The following is a 15,994-nucleotide window of genomic DNA, read 5'->3' as shown; positions in this document are numbered from 1 at the left end:
ACCAAATGTCCCGTCTGATTGTTTTATTCCTGTGAAAAGCATCCCCTTTTAGTCAGACAGGAACAGTAGTCACTCATTACACAAGATTCATCAGTTCACAAGGTTATATCGAACACAGTCATGGACAGTTTAGTGTCTCCAATTCACCTCACTTGCACGTCTTTGGACTGTGGGAGGAAACCGGAGCACCCAGAGAAAACCCACACAGACACGTGGAGAACATGCAAACTCCACACCTGGGGATCGAACCCAGGACCTTCTTGCTGTGAGGTGACAGTGCTACCCACTTAGCCATCGTGCCACCCGTATGAATAATTAAGTGGGGTTTTTGTAATATCACTTTTATCAGTATTGTCCTTGTCTGTTTGTAGGTGTCAGCAAATGATGTGAACTCGACCATAAGGCAGTTCTTTTGCCCTAATAAAACCTACAATGACATGGCAACTCTGTTCTTCAACCCTCAAGAAACTGCCATTCATCAGCTCTTCCACCAAGACGGTAAAAAACTTGTTATTTCATTTCTGACAAAAGGCTAGATACTGTAGATGTAGCATTCATTCAAAAGCATAATTATCCTGGGTGTCTGTGGGCGCACTTTCTCTGGAATGACTGGCCGCAATGCATTTGGTAGGGCCTTGTCCACCCCCCTCTTACCCAGACATAGCCAATCATGTCTGTATGTAGATGTCTGTAGATGCCTGACAATTTTAGACACCGTCCAGTTGTACTGTCTCAGGAATTAGTTGACTTGTTAGGATTTAAGTTAGGACTCAGGCCAGGTCAACAATTACCATTAGGTATTGTCATCTAATGAGAATTTCCAAGTGTAATATAGTGTACAAATGTGCTAACACTTAACAGGGCTTCTCTGGGCAGCAGACTGAGCCTCTAATACTGAAGCTAATGGATGCCTCTGCCAACTCACAATTACTGTTTAATTATTATAGAGGAATTGTAAAAGTCAGGGAAAGATCTAGAAGGCTAAGAACACTTTCAGCGAGAACTGCTTGAACTCTGGCCAGAGAGGCAAAGAAAAATCTCTGTGTGACAGTAAAGAACTTGCAGGATAGTTTAGCTCAGGGTTTTTCAAACCCACCCCTACTGACCCACCACCACTACAGTAGGCCTTTACCTATGTACAGTGGGGCCAAAAAGTATTTAGTCAGCCACTGATTGTGCAGGTTCTCCTACTTAGAAAGATGAGAGAGGTCTGTAATTTTCATCATAGGTACACTTCAACTATGAGAGACAAAATGAGAAAAAAAATCCAGGAAATCACATTGTAGGATTTTTAAAGAATTTATTTGTAAATTATGGTGGAAAATAAGTATTTGGTCAATAACAAAAGTTCAACTCAATACTTCGTAACATAACCTTTGTTGGCAATGACAGAGGTCATACGTTTCCTGTAAGTCTTCACCAGGTTTGCACACACTGTAGCTGGTATTTTGGCCCATTCCTCCATGCAGATCTCCTCTAGAGCAGTGATGTTTTGGGGCTGTCGCTGGGCAACACGGACTCCACAAATTTTCTATGGGGTTGAGGTCTGGAGACTGGCTAGGCCACTCCAGGACCTTGAAATGCTTTTTACGGAGCCACTCCTTCGTTGCCCGAGCGGTGTGTTTGGGATCATTGTCATGCTGGAAGACCCAGCCACGTTCCATCTTCAATGCTCTCACTGATGGAAGGAGGTTTTGGCTTAAAATCTCACGATACATGGTCCCGTTCATTCTTCCCTTAACACGGATCAGTCGTCCTGTCCCCTTTGCAGAAAAACAGCCCCAAAGCATGATGTTTCCACCCCCATGCTTCACAGTAGGTATGGTGTTCTTGGGTTCCTCTTCTTCCTCCAAACACGACGAGTTGAGTTTTTACCAAAAAGTTCCATTTTGGTTTCATCTGACCACATGATATTCTCCCAATCCTCTTCTGGATCATCCATATGCTCTCTGGCAAACTTCAGACGGGCCTGGACATGTACTGGCTTAAGCAGGGGGACACGCCTGGCACTGCAGGATTTGAGTCCCTCTCGGCGTAGTGTGTTACTGATGGTAGCCTTTGTACTTTGGTCCCAGATCTCTGCAGGTCATTCATCAGGTCCCTCCGTGTAGTTCTGGGATTTTGGCTCACCGTTCTTATGATCATTTTGACCCCACGGGATGAGATCTTGACCCCAAGGGAGATTATCAATGGTCTTGTATGTCTTCTATTTTCTTACAATTGCTCCCACAGTTGATTTATTCACACCAACCTGCTTGCCTATTGTAGATTCACTCTTCCCAGCCTGGTGCAGGTCTACAATTTTCTTCCTGGTGTCCTTCGACAGCTCTTTGGTCTTGGCCATGGTTGAGTTTGGAGTCTGACTGTTTGAGGCTGTGGACAGGTGTCTTTTATACAGATAACAAGGTCAAACAGGTGCCATTAATACAGGTAACGAGTGGAGGACAGAAGAGCTTCTTAAAGAAGTTACAGGTCTGTGAGAGCCAGAAATCTTGCTCGTTTGTTATTGACCAAATACTTATTTTCCACCATAATTTACAAATAAATTCTTTAAAAATCCTACAATGTGATTTCCTGGATTTTTTTTTCTCATTTTGTCTCTCATAGTTGAAGTGTACCTATGATGAAAATTACAGACCTCTCTCATCTTTCTAAGTAGGAGAACCTGCACAATCAGTGGCTGACTAAATACTTTTTGACCCCACTGTATATTTCATCATCATAGACAATGCATTACAATGAAACCTGGCCATGAAGTAACTGTATTTCTCTTTGTCCTTTGCCAGCCACATTTAGTCCGGTCACCCTGTCGCTCTTCTTTGTGCTGTACTTTTTGCTGAGTTGTTGGACCTACGGTGTCTCTGTGCCCAGTGGCCTCTTTGTCCCTTCATTGCTCTGTGGAGCGTCACTCGGACGTCTAGTAGCCAACGTCCTCAAAATGTAAGAATTTGTTTCTATATAGTTGTATACAGATTTGAGATTTTAATAATTTTGTGGTTAAATAATTGGAAAACATCAATGTAAATCTTTTTCTTTTATAAGTTTATTGTTTGTTTTCTAAAAATCTGCTCGGACAAAATGCACATACAGAAAGTTATTTATTTATTTATTGGTGTGGAACGAATTATAATGTTGTTTAATCTTGCCGTGGCCTAATCATTTATTCTTTATTCATCTCGAATTGATAGTTGACCTCTTTGTTCTTTATCTATCAAAAGTACCTGGGTAAAAACACACGCTGGAACCAGAGCTGAGATCTCGAATACATTGTATCGAATCTCTACTCTGCCTGCCGTCTAAGGCTGAGCGGCCACATGCACAACGATTGGCCTGTTGTTCAGATATGGGCGGGACTAAGCCGGATGGGGTCTCTCTCCTATGACTGGTGCAATTATGACCTCTACTGGCTGATTGATGGCGCCTGCACAGAGATGAGAAAACAGTGCTCTCAGGGTGTGTCTCTCCGTACACAACGCTGAGCTGCACTGCACTCGTCAAAGTGTAGGTGATAAGATGCATTTCTGAATGCTCCCTAGGTATTCAGTCAGTTTATAGTTTATAGCTTTGAAATAAGTCACCTCAGTAGGCAGCATTTCAAGGTATCTAAGAATTTGGACAGCCTTTCTCTCGGGAGCAGTGTAGGATGACGTAAAATGCTGTTTATGTAGAGAGCTCAGCAGGTTTTCGGACAGACCCTGGGTGTATTGGGCCCACCTGTCATGGAGTTTGGCTGGGGGACTTGGTTACAGAATCATGTCCTCCTGCCTTGCCATATATAGCCGACAAATGGGTCATGTAGGCGCAGATTATTGACATGTCAGTTCCTCTTAACCTACCATCACCTGCCTCTCATTGAGCATTAATTCTTAACACTTAACACTATCCAACAATTAATATCAACAATATACAGTGCCTAGTTTTGCACATTGCCGTAGGATTGCTAGGACTGCCTCATAGTGCTGATTAACCCGTAAATGTGAGGCACTTGAATGCTACACAAATGAAAAATGTTAAATCCCTAAACACAAACCTTAAATTTTGAATTTCACAGCAAATTGCATATTACACGGTAAAAGGCTCATTTCACAGTAGGTGATTTGATTTAGGTAGGGCCTTAACCATAGACCATAGATCGAGATACAGTGGATAATTATCCCCCTAGTTTACTTATTAATATTTATTTTTTTCTGAATAACCTAGAATTGGAAAGTTGGTAGCCTGGACCATATGAACATTCGATAAACTTTGAAACCAATCAGCGTGACTCATAATGTCTATGTGTAATGACGTGTTGGCCAATAAATCGTAGAATACATAATCAAGAGAGCAACAGATGACACAGTGACCTCATTTACAGGTAGGATAACTCGTATTTATAACCTGCCATAGGTCATAATGACTTATCATAAACTCCTACAGATATAAAGCACCTGTTGACCTCTGTGTCACACCTTGGCTCTGCATTGTGCAGTAGCAAAATTATTAATAGTGCCTTTAATCTTACAGTGCCATATTCTGAAAGGGGTAAGGCTGTTTAGGATGGTATTGGTTCTTTCACTGTCGGTAGAAGGAAATTCCAAACTTAGTGGGAAGACCCTAAGCTCTTCCAGCCCGACTGTGCCCCACTGCACAAAGTCAGGTCCATAAAGAGCAGATTTGAGTAGTTTGGTGCAGAGGAATTCCAGTGGTTTGAACAGAGCCCTGACCTTAGCCCTTCTGAACACACAAAACCTGGGTTAATAAAACATCAGTGCTTGTGAGGCCTTTTCAGAAAAAGGGCCATTCCAAGCATATCATTTATTTTATACACCTGCTAACAATGGGTGTGACCAAAAAAACTGAAATCAATAACTTGTAGAGGTGTCCACTTACTTTTGACCATATAGTATAAGTTAGTAATAAGCACATGTTCTTGTACTCCTCAGCAATCTGGGCCTGCAGATATATTCGGGGACTTTCGCTTTGATCGGAGCAGCCGCCTTTCTTGGAGGTGTGGTCCGGATGACCATCAGCCTGACCGTCATCCTCATAGAATCTACCAATGAGATCACATACGGGCTTCCCATCATGATCACACTAATGGTGAGCACATATACACAAGAACCTGAATGAAGAATGAATGGACCCAAATTATGGGCCCATATTTCGTGGAGTTTGGCTGGGGGGGCTTGATTACAGAATCATGTCCTTCTGCCTTGCCATATGTAGTCAGCAAATAGGGCATGTAGACGCAGATGATTACTGACCCTCACCTACAGGGGTTGGACAATGAAACTGAAACACCTGTCATTTTAGTGTGGGAGGTTTCATGGCTAAATTGGACCAGTCTGGTGGCCAATCTTCATTAATTGCACATTGCACCAGTAAGAGCAGAGTGTGAAGGTTCAATTAGCAGGGTAAGAGCACAGTTTTGCTCAAAATATTGCAATGCACACAACATTATGGGTGACATACCAGAGTTCAAAAGAGGACAAATTGTTGGTGCACGTCTTGCTGGCGCATCTGTGACCAAGACAGCAAGTCTTTGTGATGTATCAAGAGCCACGGTATCCAGGGTAATGTCAAGTCAAGTCAACTTTATTTATATAGTGCTTTTTACAATAGACATTGTCTCAAAGCAACTTTACAAAATCCAGGACCAACAGATACAAAAACCCCTGTTGAGCAAGCCGAGGGCGACTGTGGCAAGGAAAAACTCCCTGAAAATTACAGGAAGAAACCTTGAGAGGAACCAGACTCAGCAGGGCCCATCCTTCATGGGTGGCCTGGAGGATACTTTAAATAAATACACGATTTACACAAATCATACAAACACAGAATTAAATGATCTAAAAGTCATAACTGGTAATAAATAGATAAATAAACAATTAAATAATAATAGAGTTGTTATCCGCTCTAGTCTTCAATAAAGTCTGTAGTGATTTCTTGTCGTTGCAATTACTCCAGACCCGTCACATCTGACAGGAGAAGCATCGTTGTCCCGGCAGTCTCGACTTCAATCCTTAACCTCGGCGGGTAAACAGGTTTCCATCAGAATGCCCTCGGGGTAAAACAACAGAGAATGTAGTCAATAATGTACAATGCTGGTTGACAAACAGTTTTACAGAGAGTTTTAGACTCCGGCAGCCCTAATTATTACAGCATAACTAAAAGGGAGAGCGAGCAGGTAACTAGGTCATGAAGGCTTTCACAGGACATCAGCGCCCATCTCCCCACCGTCACCAAACCTGAGTGATCGGACAAGAGAGGCAGAACGACAGCAACCCAACATCCCTGATCACCACAAGTTTCTATGACCAAGAACCCCCAAGCTCTGCGCCTTTGTCTATACTAATCAAAACCCTGAGAAAATAAATATGTTTTCAGTCTAGACTTAAACATTGAGACTGTGTCCGAATCCCGAATAGAGGCAGGAAGATTATTCCAGAGTTGTGGAGCTTTGTAGGAAAACGCTCTTCCACCAGCCGTGATCTTTTTAATTTTAGGAACTATAAGTAACCCTGCATCTTGTGAACGAAGTGGACGCGCTGGGCTGTAGTGATTAATAAGTTCACTCAGATACTGTGGAGCCAGACCATGTAGCGCTTTATAAGTTAGTAAAAGTATTTTGTAATCAATGCGAAATTTAACTGGCAGCCAGTGTAGAGATGATAGAACAGGAGTAATATGGTCAAATTTTTTAGTTCTAGTTAGCATGTTAATGTCAGCATACCACCAAGAAGGACAAACCACATCCAACAGGATTAACTGTGGACGCAAGAGGAAGCTGTCTGAAAGGGATGTTCGGGTGCTAACCCGGATTGTATCCAAAAAACATAAAACCACGGCTGCCCAAATCACGGCAGAATTAAATGTGCACCTCAACTCTCCTGTTTCCACCAGAACTGTCCGTCGGGAGCTCCACAGGGTCAATATACACGGCCGGGCTGCTATAGCCAAACCTTTGGTCACTCGTGCCGATGCCAAACGTCGGTTTCAATGGTGCAAGGAGCGCAAATCTTGGGCTGTGGACAATGTGAAACATGTATTGTTCTCTGATGAGTCCACCTTTACTGTTTTCCCCACATCCGGGAGAGTTACGGTGTGGAGAAGCCCCAAAGAAGCGTACCACCCAGACTGTTGCATGCCCAGAGTGAAGCATGGGGGTGGATCAGTGATGGTTTGGGCTTCCATATCATGGCATTCCCTTGGCCCAATACTTGTGCTAGATGGGCGCGTCACTGCCAAGGACTACCGAACCATTCTGGAGGACCATGTGCATCCAATGGTTCAAACATTGTATCCTGAAGGCGGTGCCGTGTATCAGGATGACAATGCACCAATACACACAGCAAGACTGGTGAAAGATTGGTTTGATGAACATGAAAGTGAAGTTGAACATCTCCCATGGCCTGCACAGTCACCAGATCTAAATATTATTGAGCCACTTTGGGGTGTTTTGGAGAAGCGAGTCAGGAAACGTTTTCCTCCACCAGCATCACGTAGTGACCTGGCCACTATCCTGCAAGAAGAATGGCTTAAAATCCCTCTGACCACTGTGCAGGACTTGTATATGTCATTTCCAAGACGAATTGACGCTGTATTGGCCGCAAAAGGAGGGCCTGTTTCACCTGTTTTCTTTATTGGAAAAAAAAGATAATGTAACACCATATCATCCACATATAGGGTCTAATTTTCCTAAGGTTTTAGGACTTTAAAGAAACACTGTAAGAGTCATTAAAATGTTTTAAAAAGGTCAGTGTCAATGGCACAACAATATGAAAGAGACTGGGCAAAATATATAGGGGTAGCATAGAGAAAGTCAGTGCTGACCAAGAGTAACTACTGACATGGGTATATCTAGCGGACATAAATGGCAGTGTCTGCAGTAGACACGGTTCTGCTAGGGCGTGATGACCGGACTATGTGGGAGGGGTCTTCAAACACGGTGTAAGGACCCTAATAAGCAGATAGAGAGGTGCCTGTGCAGAATGCATGGGTGAAAAAGGGGTCGGAGGAGGCGTAAGCAGCAATATACCTATTATGACTGCAATCAAGGATCCCCAGCAGTGGAAGACAAGTTAATTACGCTAAATTGGGAGAAAATGCATAATGAAAATAGAAAAAAAATTCTCCAGGCCACCCAAGGAGAATAATTCCGGTAATTAGCCACTGTCGTCCTTGGCTTGCTCAACAAGGGGTTTTTGGGCTGTTGGTCTTGTATCCTGTAAAGTTGCATTGAAACAATGTCTATTGTAAATAGCGCTAAACAAATAATATTGACTAATATTGGCTGGGGGGGGTTGGTTACAGAATCATGCCCTTCTGCCTTGCCATATATAGCCGGCAAATGGGGCATGTAGGCACAGATTACTGACCGTCACCTACATCTCATTGAGTGTTAATTCGCTGTAAAGTTGCATTGAGACAATGTCTATTGTAAATAGCGCTATACAAATAATATTCTTGACTTGATATGAGTGTTTTTTGAGTGTTATTATTATAATTTGTTATCACTACTTTACATAAGTAGCCCACATAACCTATAAATATCATTTCCATTTCTTCAGGTGGCAAAATGGACAGGAGATTTGTTTAATAAAGGCATTTATGACATTCACATTCATTTAAGAGGTGTGCCGTTGCTGGAATGGGAGACCGAAGTAGAAATGGACAAGTGAGTGAAAGCTGCTTTATTCTGCATTATTTGTCTCTCATTTCACAATGCACTGCCATTATTTGTATATCTATTTTCTCATTGGCTGTCTCACCACTTTTTCATGCTCCTTTTTTCTATGGGTTGTTAGACTGACTGCCAGTGACATCATGGAGCCCAATCTAACGTATGTGTACCCTCACACACGTATTCAGTCCCTGGTCAGCATTTTAAGAACCACCGTGTATCATGCCTTCCCTGTGGTCACTGAGAATCGTGAAAATGAGAAAGAGTTCATGAAGGGGAATATCCTTGTCAGCAACAACATCAGATTCAAGGTACAGCATTTATCGTAATCTTATTCATCATGAGCCAAAACATTATTACCAGTCACCCTTGATGCTCTACTCAGGCCTTTTTGTTCCCCATATCTGCTGCATTAAACACCTGTACAGTGGACAGTGGTAGCCTAGTGGGTAGAGCTTTGACCTATCAACCGGAAGATTGCCGGTTCAAATCCAGGCTCTGCTATGTAGCCACTGTTGGGCTTTTGAGCAAGGCTCTCAACCCTGTCTTCTCCAGGGTACATGATACATAAAGGCATTCTTCTTGTTCTGCGTGCATCTACCATCAACACAACTATTATATAAGCCCTGAACACAGCATGCACAATCGTTATAAAATTTTTGAGAGGTAGGGTTGATCCCAATGTTTTACATTTACATTTTCAGCATTTAGCAGACGCTTTTATCCAAAGCGACTTACACAGTGAGCGGAACACAATGAGCAATTGAGGGTTAAGGGCCTTGCTCAGGGACCCAACAGTGGCAACTTGGTGGTGGCGGGGCTTGAACCGGCAACCTTCTGTTTACTAGTCCAGTACCTTAACCACTGAGCTATCACTGGCCCCTGTTTTGTCTCGTGAGTGTAAAAACTTCAGATAACTTATAGATATGCATTCTTTTAAAATATCCACTTATTCCAAAGTACAATAACATGTTTTATTAGATCACAAACATATTTGTTAGAAGGGATATCATGAAGCCTGTAGTCTCTGTGAGACTTCAGCCCTAAGAGGTGAAAAAATTTGCATTAGCAATGGTATAGTTACACATTATGTTGCACACATTATGGATACAATTTAGGACACACAATTTACTCACATTAGATGTGTCAATAATATCTGCCTGTCATAGCCATGAATCTGGACTCTAGGTAGGGTGGTCACATCCACAACCCCAAAAAGGTGGACATGACAGTGGGTAGTCTACAGCACACAAAATTAAAACCTTAACTGATATACTTGTGATGCAACCAAGTGAACTAAAAAATTATCATATTAATGAATGTTCTACTTATTACCACTCAGACCTGTATATTAAAAGTTAGTAATTAACTAGCATTTCCGGTGCTGGACATTCCACAATAAATAGTTGGATGTCCTCAGAGAAAGTGGTGGCTTTGAACCCAATGAAATACAAAGTCATTTTGCATTTGTAAGCCAATGACAGGCAAATTAATTATGCTCGTTACAAGCATCCGGTTAGCTTCCAAAAGTGGACAAATAGATGTATGTCCACCCAGGCGTTGCACCGGACTGCAGAAAGGAAGATGAAAAACTGGTCTGTCCGCCCTGAAACCAGACGTATGGACACTCTAGCTATAGACTTGAAATTAGCAGATGCATAGAACGTATTAGGCCTACATGTCTTTAAAAAGCTTTTGCAAAACATAAACTGTTAAGTGCTGTAGCATTATAAACAAATCTCTGTTGCGTCATTGAAGGGGGATTGATAATGCTGATGTTGTGTTTCAAAGTAAATGTATCCCAAAATAATTGCCAGCTACAGTCATTAAATTTGAACACTCTTTATGATAAAGGATGCAAAACTGCATTAAATGACATTAGAAAAGACTGAAATAAATAGTGAGCTTATTAAACCATACTGAAAAAATGCTAAACAATATCATAAAGTATGGTAACAACCTTAAATTGTGACTTTTAACGTGCAAGGTTTAGAAATACTGTAAATGTAGCCCTTTTTTATAGCTAGCTGTTCAAAGCCTGGCCTTTCTTTAGACATAATCCTGTCAGAGATAATAACAGATTTAGAAAAATTAGCACCACGTTGACGGTCAGTTATTTTCCAAATTTTTATATGAATCATGTACTGTACTTTGTTTTTTTTGTGTGTGTGTTAAAAGTAGGAGCAGGACACAAAATTTTGGGTTGTGGATACATTGGAGATTTGACCTTGTCCTGGAAGCCAGTGAGCATTAGCATAGCATGATTTTAGCATGAGCATTAGCATGATTTGCGGTCTGTCACATATACAGTATTATACCGTACTGTTACCATTTATATCTATTGGATTTACTGCAGTGCCAAATTTGTCCACTTGATGGCGCAAACTGCTTTCATTATTAAAATGGTCATACAGTACTGGTTTATGTTTACTTGCGGTGTCACTTAAATTCAAAGTAGTGGGAAGGAAATCCAACCTAAATCAAAGATATATTTTCCATATCCTGCTCTTTGTATTGCATTAACCAACATTCGGACCTAACTAACCTAGTTATGGGGTTTGGAACTCACTAGGCTAGACTAGGCTCACAAATACACAAGGTGCATGGTTTTAAGTTAAACCAGGCATTGGGTGGACACATCCAGTATTAGGCAGTAGGGCACCCTTATTTCCGGTCCCAAGCCTGGCTAAATATTAGGGTTGCATCAAGAAGGGCATCCTGCGTAAGAACTGTGCCAAATGAAATATGACAACGTATGAAATATGACAACGTGTATACCACCAATTGGCAACCGTTTGGGAGTAGTCTGCTCAGAGCCGTGACCTTAACCCTGCTAAGCACTTCTGGGATGAGCTGGAACGTTGACTGTGAGCCAAGCCTTTTCATACATCATAGTGCCTGATCCAAATCATAATGAAAGTCATATTAAAAAGAAGAAAATTAGACCATCTCAAATAAATTACACAGATTAGAACCTAGAACTTAGAAATTAGAGCTTAATCTTTTATTAAAATAGCACTGTCACCTCACAGCAAGAAGGTCCTTGGTTCGATCCCCAGGTGGGGCAGTCCAGGTCCCTTCTGTGTGGAGTTTGCTTGTTCTTCCCATGTCTGCATGGGTTTACTCCGCTAGCTTCGGTTTCCTCCCCCAGTCCAAACACATGCAGTGAGGTGAATTGGAGATACAAAATAGTCCATGACTGTGTTTGACATTAAACTTGTGAACTGATGAATCTTGTGTAATGAGTAATTACCGTTTCTGTCATGAATGTAACCAAAGTATGTAAAACGTGACGTTAAAATCCCAACTAATAAACAAATATGAAACTTCTACCACAGTACCTAGGTCAGGCAGTTCTTTTTAATTTGGACATGAAGCAGACAAAGCTATTTTATAAAAATGGCTATTGTGATGTTATGGTGATGCAGATTCTTTTGAGCAGCAGTGACAGATTACCTGGCAGACAATGACGAGACAAGAAGCGTGCACAGTACAAAAAGAAATCTGGGAACGAGTTTTATCAAACTGACCCAAGTTGGGTGTTATATTATGTTCCATACATTCTCTAACATAGTTGCATATATTACATCTTCCTGTAGACAGCGAGTGTTTTGACACGGGCCGCTGAGCAAAGACGGAGGTGCCAGTCGATGAAGTCGTACCCCTCCAGCGAGCTACGTAACGTGTGCGATGAGCAGGCGGGGGTGGAGCTAGCTGAGGAGGGTCAAGACATCCTGCAGCAGATGTTAGACAGAAGGTAGGCAGCATGTGAACATACCATTCCCAACCATCAAATGATATGTGAATGTGATAATGAGGTAATATATATATATATATATATATATATACAGTGTATCACAAAAGTGAGTACACCCCTCACATTTCTGCAGATATTTAAGTATATCTTTTCATGGGACAACACTGACAAAATGACACTTTGACACAATGAAAAGTAGTCTGTGTGCAGCTTATATAACAGTGTAAATTTATTCTTCCCTCAAAATAACTCAATATACAGCCATTAATGTCTAAACCACCGGCAACAAAAGTGAGTACACCCCTAAGAGACTACACCCCTAAATGTCCAAATTGAGCACTGCTTGTCATTTTCCCTCCAAAATGTCATGTGATTTGTTAGTGTTACTAGGTCTCAGGTGTGCATAGGGAGCAGGTGTGTTCAATTTAGTAGTACAGCTCTCACACTCTCTCATACTGGTCACTGAAAGTTCCAACATGGCACCTCATGGCAAAGAACTCTCTGAGGATCTTAAAAGACGAATTGTTGCGCTACATGAAGATGGCCAAGGCTACAAGAAGATTGCCAACACCCTGAAACTGAGCTGCAGCACAGTGGCCAAGATCATCCAGCGTTTTAAAAGAGCAGGGTCCACTCAGAACAGACCTCGCGTTGGTCGTCCAAAGAAGCTGAGTGCACGTGCTCAGCGTCACATCCAACTGCTGTCTTTGAAAGATAGGCGCAGGAGTGCTGTCAGCATTGCTGCAGAGATTGAAAAGGTGGGGGGTCAGCCTGTCAGTGCTCAGACCATACGCCGCACACTACATCAAATTGGTCTGCATGGCTGTCACCCCAGAAGGAAGCCTCTTCTGAAGTCTCTACACAAGAAAGCCCGCAAACAGTTTGCTGAAGACATGTCAACAAAGGACATGGATTACTGGAACCATGTCCTATGGTCTGATGAGACCAAGATTAATTTGTTTGGTTCAGATGGTCTCAAGCATGTGTGGCGGCAATCAGGTGAGGAGTACAAAGATAAGTGTGTCATGCCTACAGTCAAGCATGGTGGTGGGAATGCCATGGTCTGGGGCTGCATGAGTGCAGCAGGTGTTGGGGAGTTACATTTCATTGAGGGACACATGAACTCCAATATGTACTGTGAAATACTGAGCAGAGCATGATCCCCTCCGTCCGGAAACTGGGTCGCAGGGCAGTGTTCCAGCATGATAATGACCCCAAACACACCTCTAAGACGACCACTGCTTTATTGAAGAGGCTGAGGGTAAAGGTGATGGACTGGCCAAGCATGTCTCCAGACCTAAACCCAATCGAACATCTTTGGGGCATCCTCAAGCGGAAGGTGGAGGAGTGCAAAGTCTCGAATATCCGCCAGCTCCGTGATGTCGTCATGGAGGAGTGGAAAAGCATTCCAGTGGCAACCTGTGAAGCTCTGGTAAACTCCATGCCCAGGAGAGTTAAGGCAGTTCTGGGAAATAATGGTGGCCACACAAAATATTGACACTTCAGGAACTTTCACTAAGGGGTGTACTCACTTTTGTTGCCGGTGGTTTAGACATTAATGGCTGTATATTGAGTTATTTTGAGCTAAGAATAAATTTACACTGTTATATAAGCTGCACACAGACTACTTTTCATTGTGTCAAAGTGTCATTTTGTCAGTGTTGTCCCATGAAAAGATATACTTAAATATCTGCAGAAATGTGATAGGTGTACTCACTTTTGTGATACACTGTACATATATATATATATATGTATATACACCGATTAGGCATAACATTATGATCACCTCCTCGTTTCTACACTCGCTGTCTATTTTATCAGCTCCACTTACCATATAGAAGCACTTTGTAGTTCTACAATTACTGACTGTAGTCCATCTGTTTCTCTGCATGCTTTGTTAGCCCCCTTTCATGCTGTTCTTCAATGGTCAGGACCCCCACAGGACCACCACAGAGTAGGTATTATTTGGGTGGTGGATCATTCTCAGCACTGCAGTGATACTCACATGGTGGTGGTGTAGTGTGTGTTGTGCTGGTATGAGTGTATAAGACACAGCAGCGCTTCTGGAGTTTTTAAATACCGTGTCCACTCACTGTCCACTCACTGTCCACTCTATTAGACACTCCTACCTAGTTGATCCACCTTGTAGATGTAAAGTCAGAGACGATGGCTCATCTATTGCTGCTGTTTGAGTTGGTCATCTTCTAGACCTTCATCAGGGGACACAGGATGCTGCCCATGGGGTGCTGTTGGCTGGATATTTTTTTGGTTGGTGGACTGTTCTCAGTCCAGCAGTGACAGTGAGGTGTTTAAAAACTCCATCAGCGCTGCTGTGTCTGATCCAACACACCACCACCATGTCAGTGGCACTGCAGTGCTTAGAATGATCCACCACCCAAATAATACCTGCTCTGTAGTGGTCCTGTGTGTGGGTCCTGACCATTAAAGAACAGCATGAAAGGGGGCTAACAAAGCATGTAGAGAAACAGATGGACTACAGTCAGTAATTGTAGAACTACAAAGTGGACAGTAAGTGTAGAAACAAGGAGGTGGTTTTAATGTTATGGCTGGTGTATACAGTACCAGTCAAAAGTTTGGACACACTTTCTCATTCCTGTGGTTTTTCTTGATTTTTTTTTTATTTTCAACATTGTAGATTAATAAAGAAGACATCCAAACTATGAAGGAACACATATGGAATTATGTAGTAAACAAAAAAGTGTTAAACAAACCAGAATATGTTTTATATTTTATATTCTTTAAAGTAGCCATCTTTTGCTTTGATGACAGCTTTGCACACTTTTTGGCATTTTCTCAATCAGCTTCATGAGGTAGCCACCTGGAATGGTTTTCAATTAATGTTTGTGCTTTGTCTAGAGTTAATTTCTTGGTTTTTTAATGTGTTTGAGACCATCAGTTGTGCTGTGCAGAGGTAGAGTTGGTAAAATAAAAAACATATTCTGGTTTGTTTAACATTTTTTTGTTTACTACATAATTCCATATGTGTTCCTTCATGGTTTGGATGTCTTCAGTATTAATCTACAATGTAGAAAATAAATATAATCAAGAAAAACCACTGAAGAGAAGGTGTGTCCAAACTTTTGACTGGTACTGTATATTATATATAATATATGTACTGCTGTTAGTGATCTAGTTAGTATTGTTTTGCAGTATGAGCTCAGCGCCTCATTACAGTGTGCAGTTTGTTACGGCTCATTGAACAGCATTCTGCCCCCAGGCTTTGCCTCCCGGTTTCATGTACTACCAGTTTGACATGCACATTATCTGCTCCCTGTGGCTGGCTCATGTATCCAAAGGGTAAGCGTTCAAAAAGCACAGAAACTTGTTTTCTGATAGTGTTTTACCAGGGAGGACTGGGGTAATAAGTTATAAAACAACTGGAGGGGAACTAAGTGCAGAGAGAAAAAGGGCTTTGAAAGGCTGACCTGGGGTTTAACACATGGCATCACTGTGTTAGCTGACTGGCGTTGTTCTCTGTAGATTTCAATGATTGGTATAACCTCAGACCCACAAACCTTGTACTGTCTGCATTGTTGTTCCCAGTCAGCGCTGGT

At 42.0% G+C, this 15,994-nt stretch overlaps 1 protein-coding gene across 3 annotated transcripts in view; it reads left to right on the top strand.

The window, feature by feature from the left end:
• clcn6 (chloride channel 6) overlaps positions 1-15,994 on the top strand; it is a 44,280-nt gene that overhangs the window by 20,992 nt on the left and 7,294 nt on the right. For 2 of the 3 annotated variants that reach the window (XM_062999140.1, XM_062999141.1), the window contains exons 14-19: positions 372-498; positions 2,787-2,940; positions 4,926-5,082; positions 8,550-8,656; positions 8,787-8,973; positions 12,262-12,419. In XM_062999140.1, the coding sequence (XP_062855210.1) occupies positions 372-498; positions 2,787-2,940; positions 4,926-5,082; positions 8,550-8,656; positions 8,787-8,973; positions 12,262-12,419 (890 nt within the window). Of the gene's footprint in view, positions 1-371; positions 499-2,786; positions 2,941-4,925; positions 5,083-8,549; positions 8,657-8,786; positions 8,974-12,261; positions 12,420-15,590; positions 15,706-15,994 lie in introns of those variants that run through there. The other variant, XM_062999142.1, reaches the window with a different exon arrangement.

The sequence above is a fragment of the Trichomycterus rosablanca genome, chromosome 7 (assembly GCF_030014385.1).
Source record: "Trichomycterus rosablanca isolate fTriRos1 chromosome 7, fTriRos1.hap1, whole genome shotgun sequence".
Lineage (NCBI taxonomy): Eukaryota > Metazoa > Chordata > Actinopteri > Siluriformes > Trichomycteridae > Trichomycterus > Trichomycterus rosablanca.
Note: the sequence above shows the minus strand (reverse complement) of the source record. Positions and strands in the feature narration are given on the sequence as shown.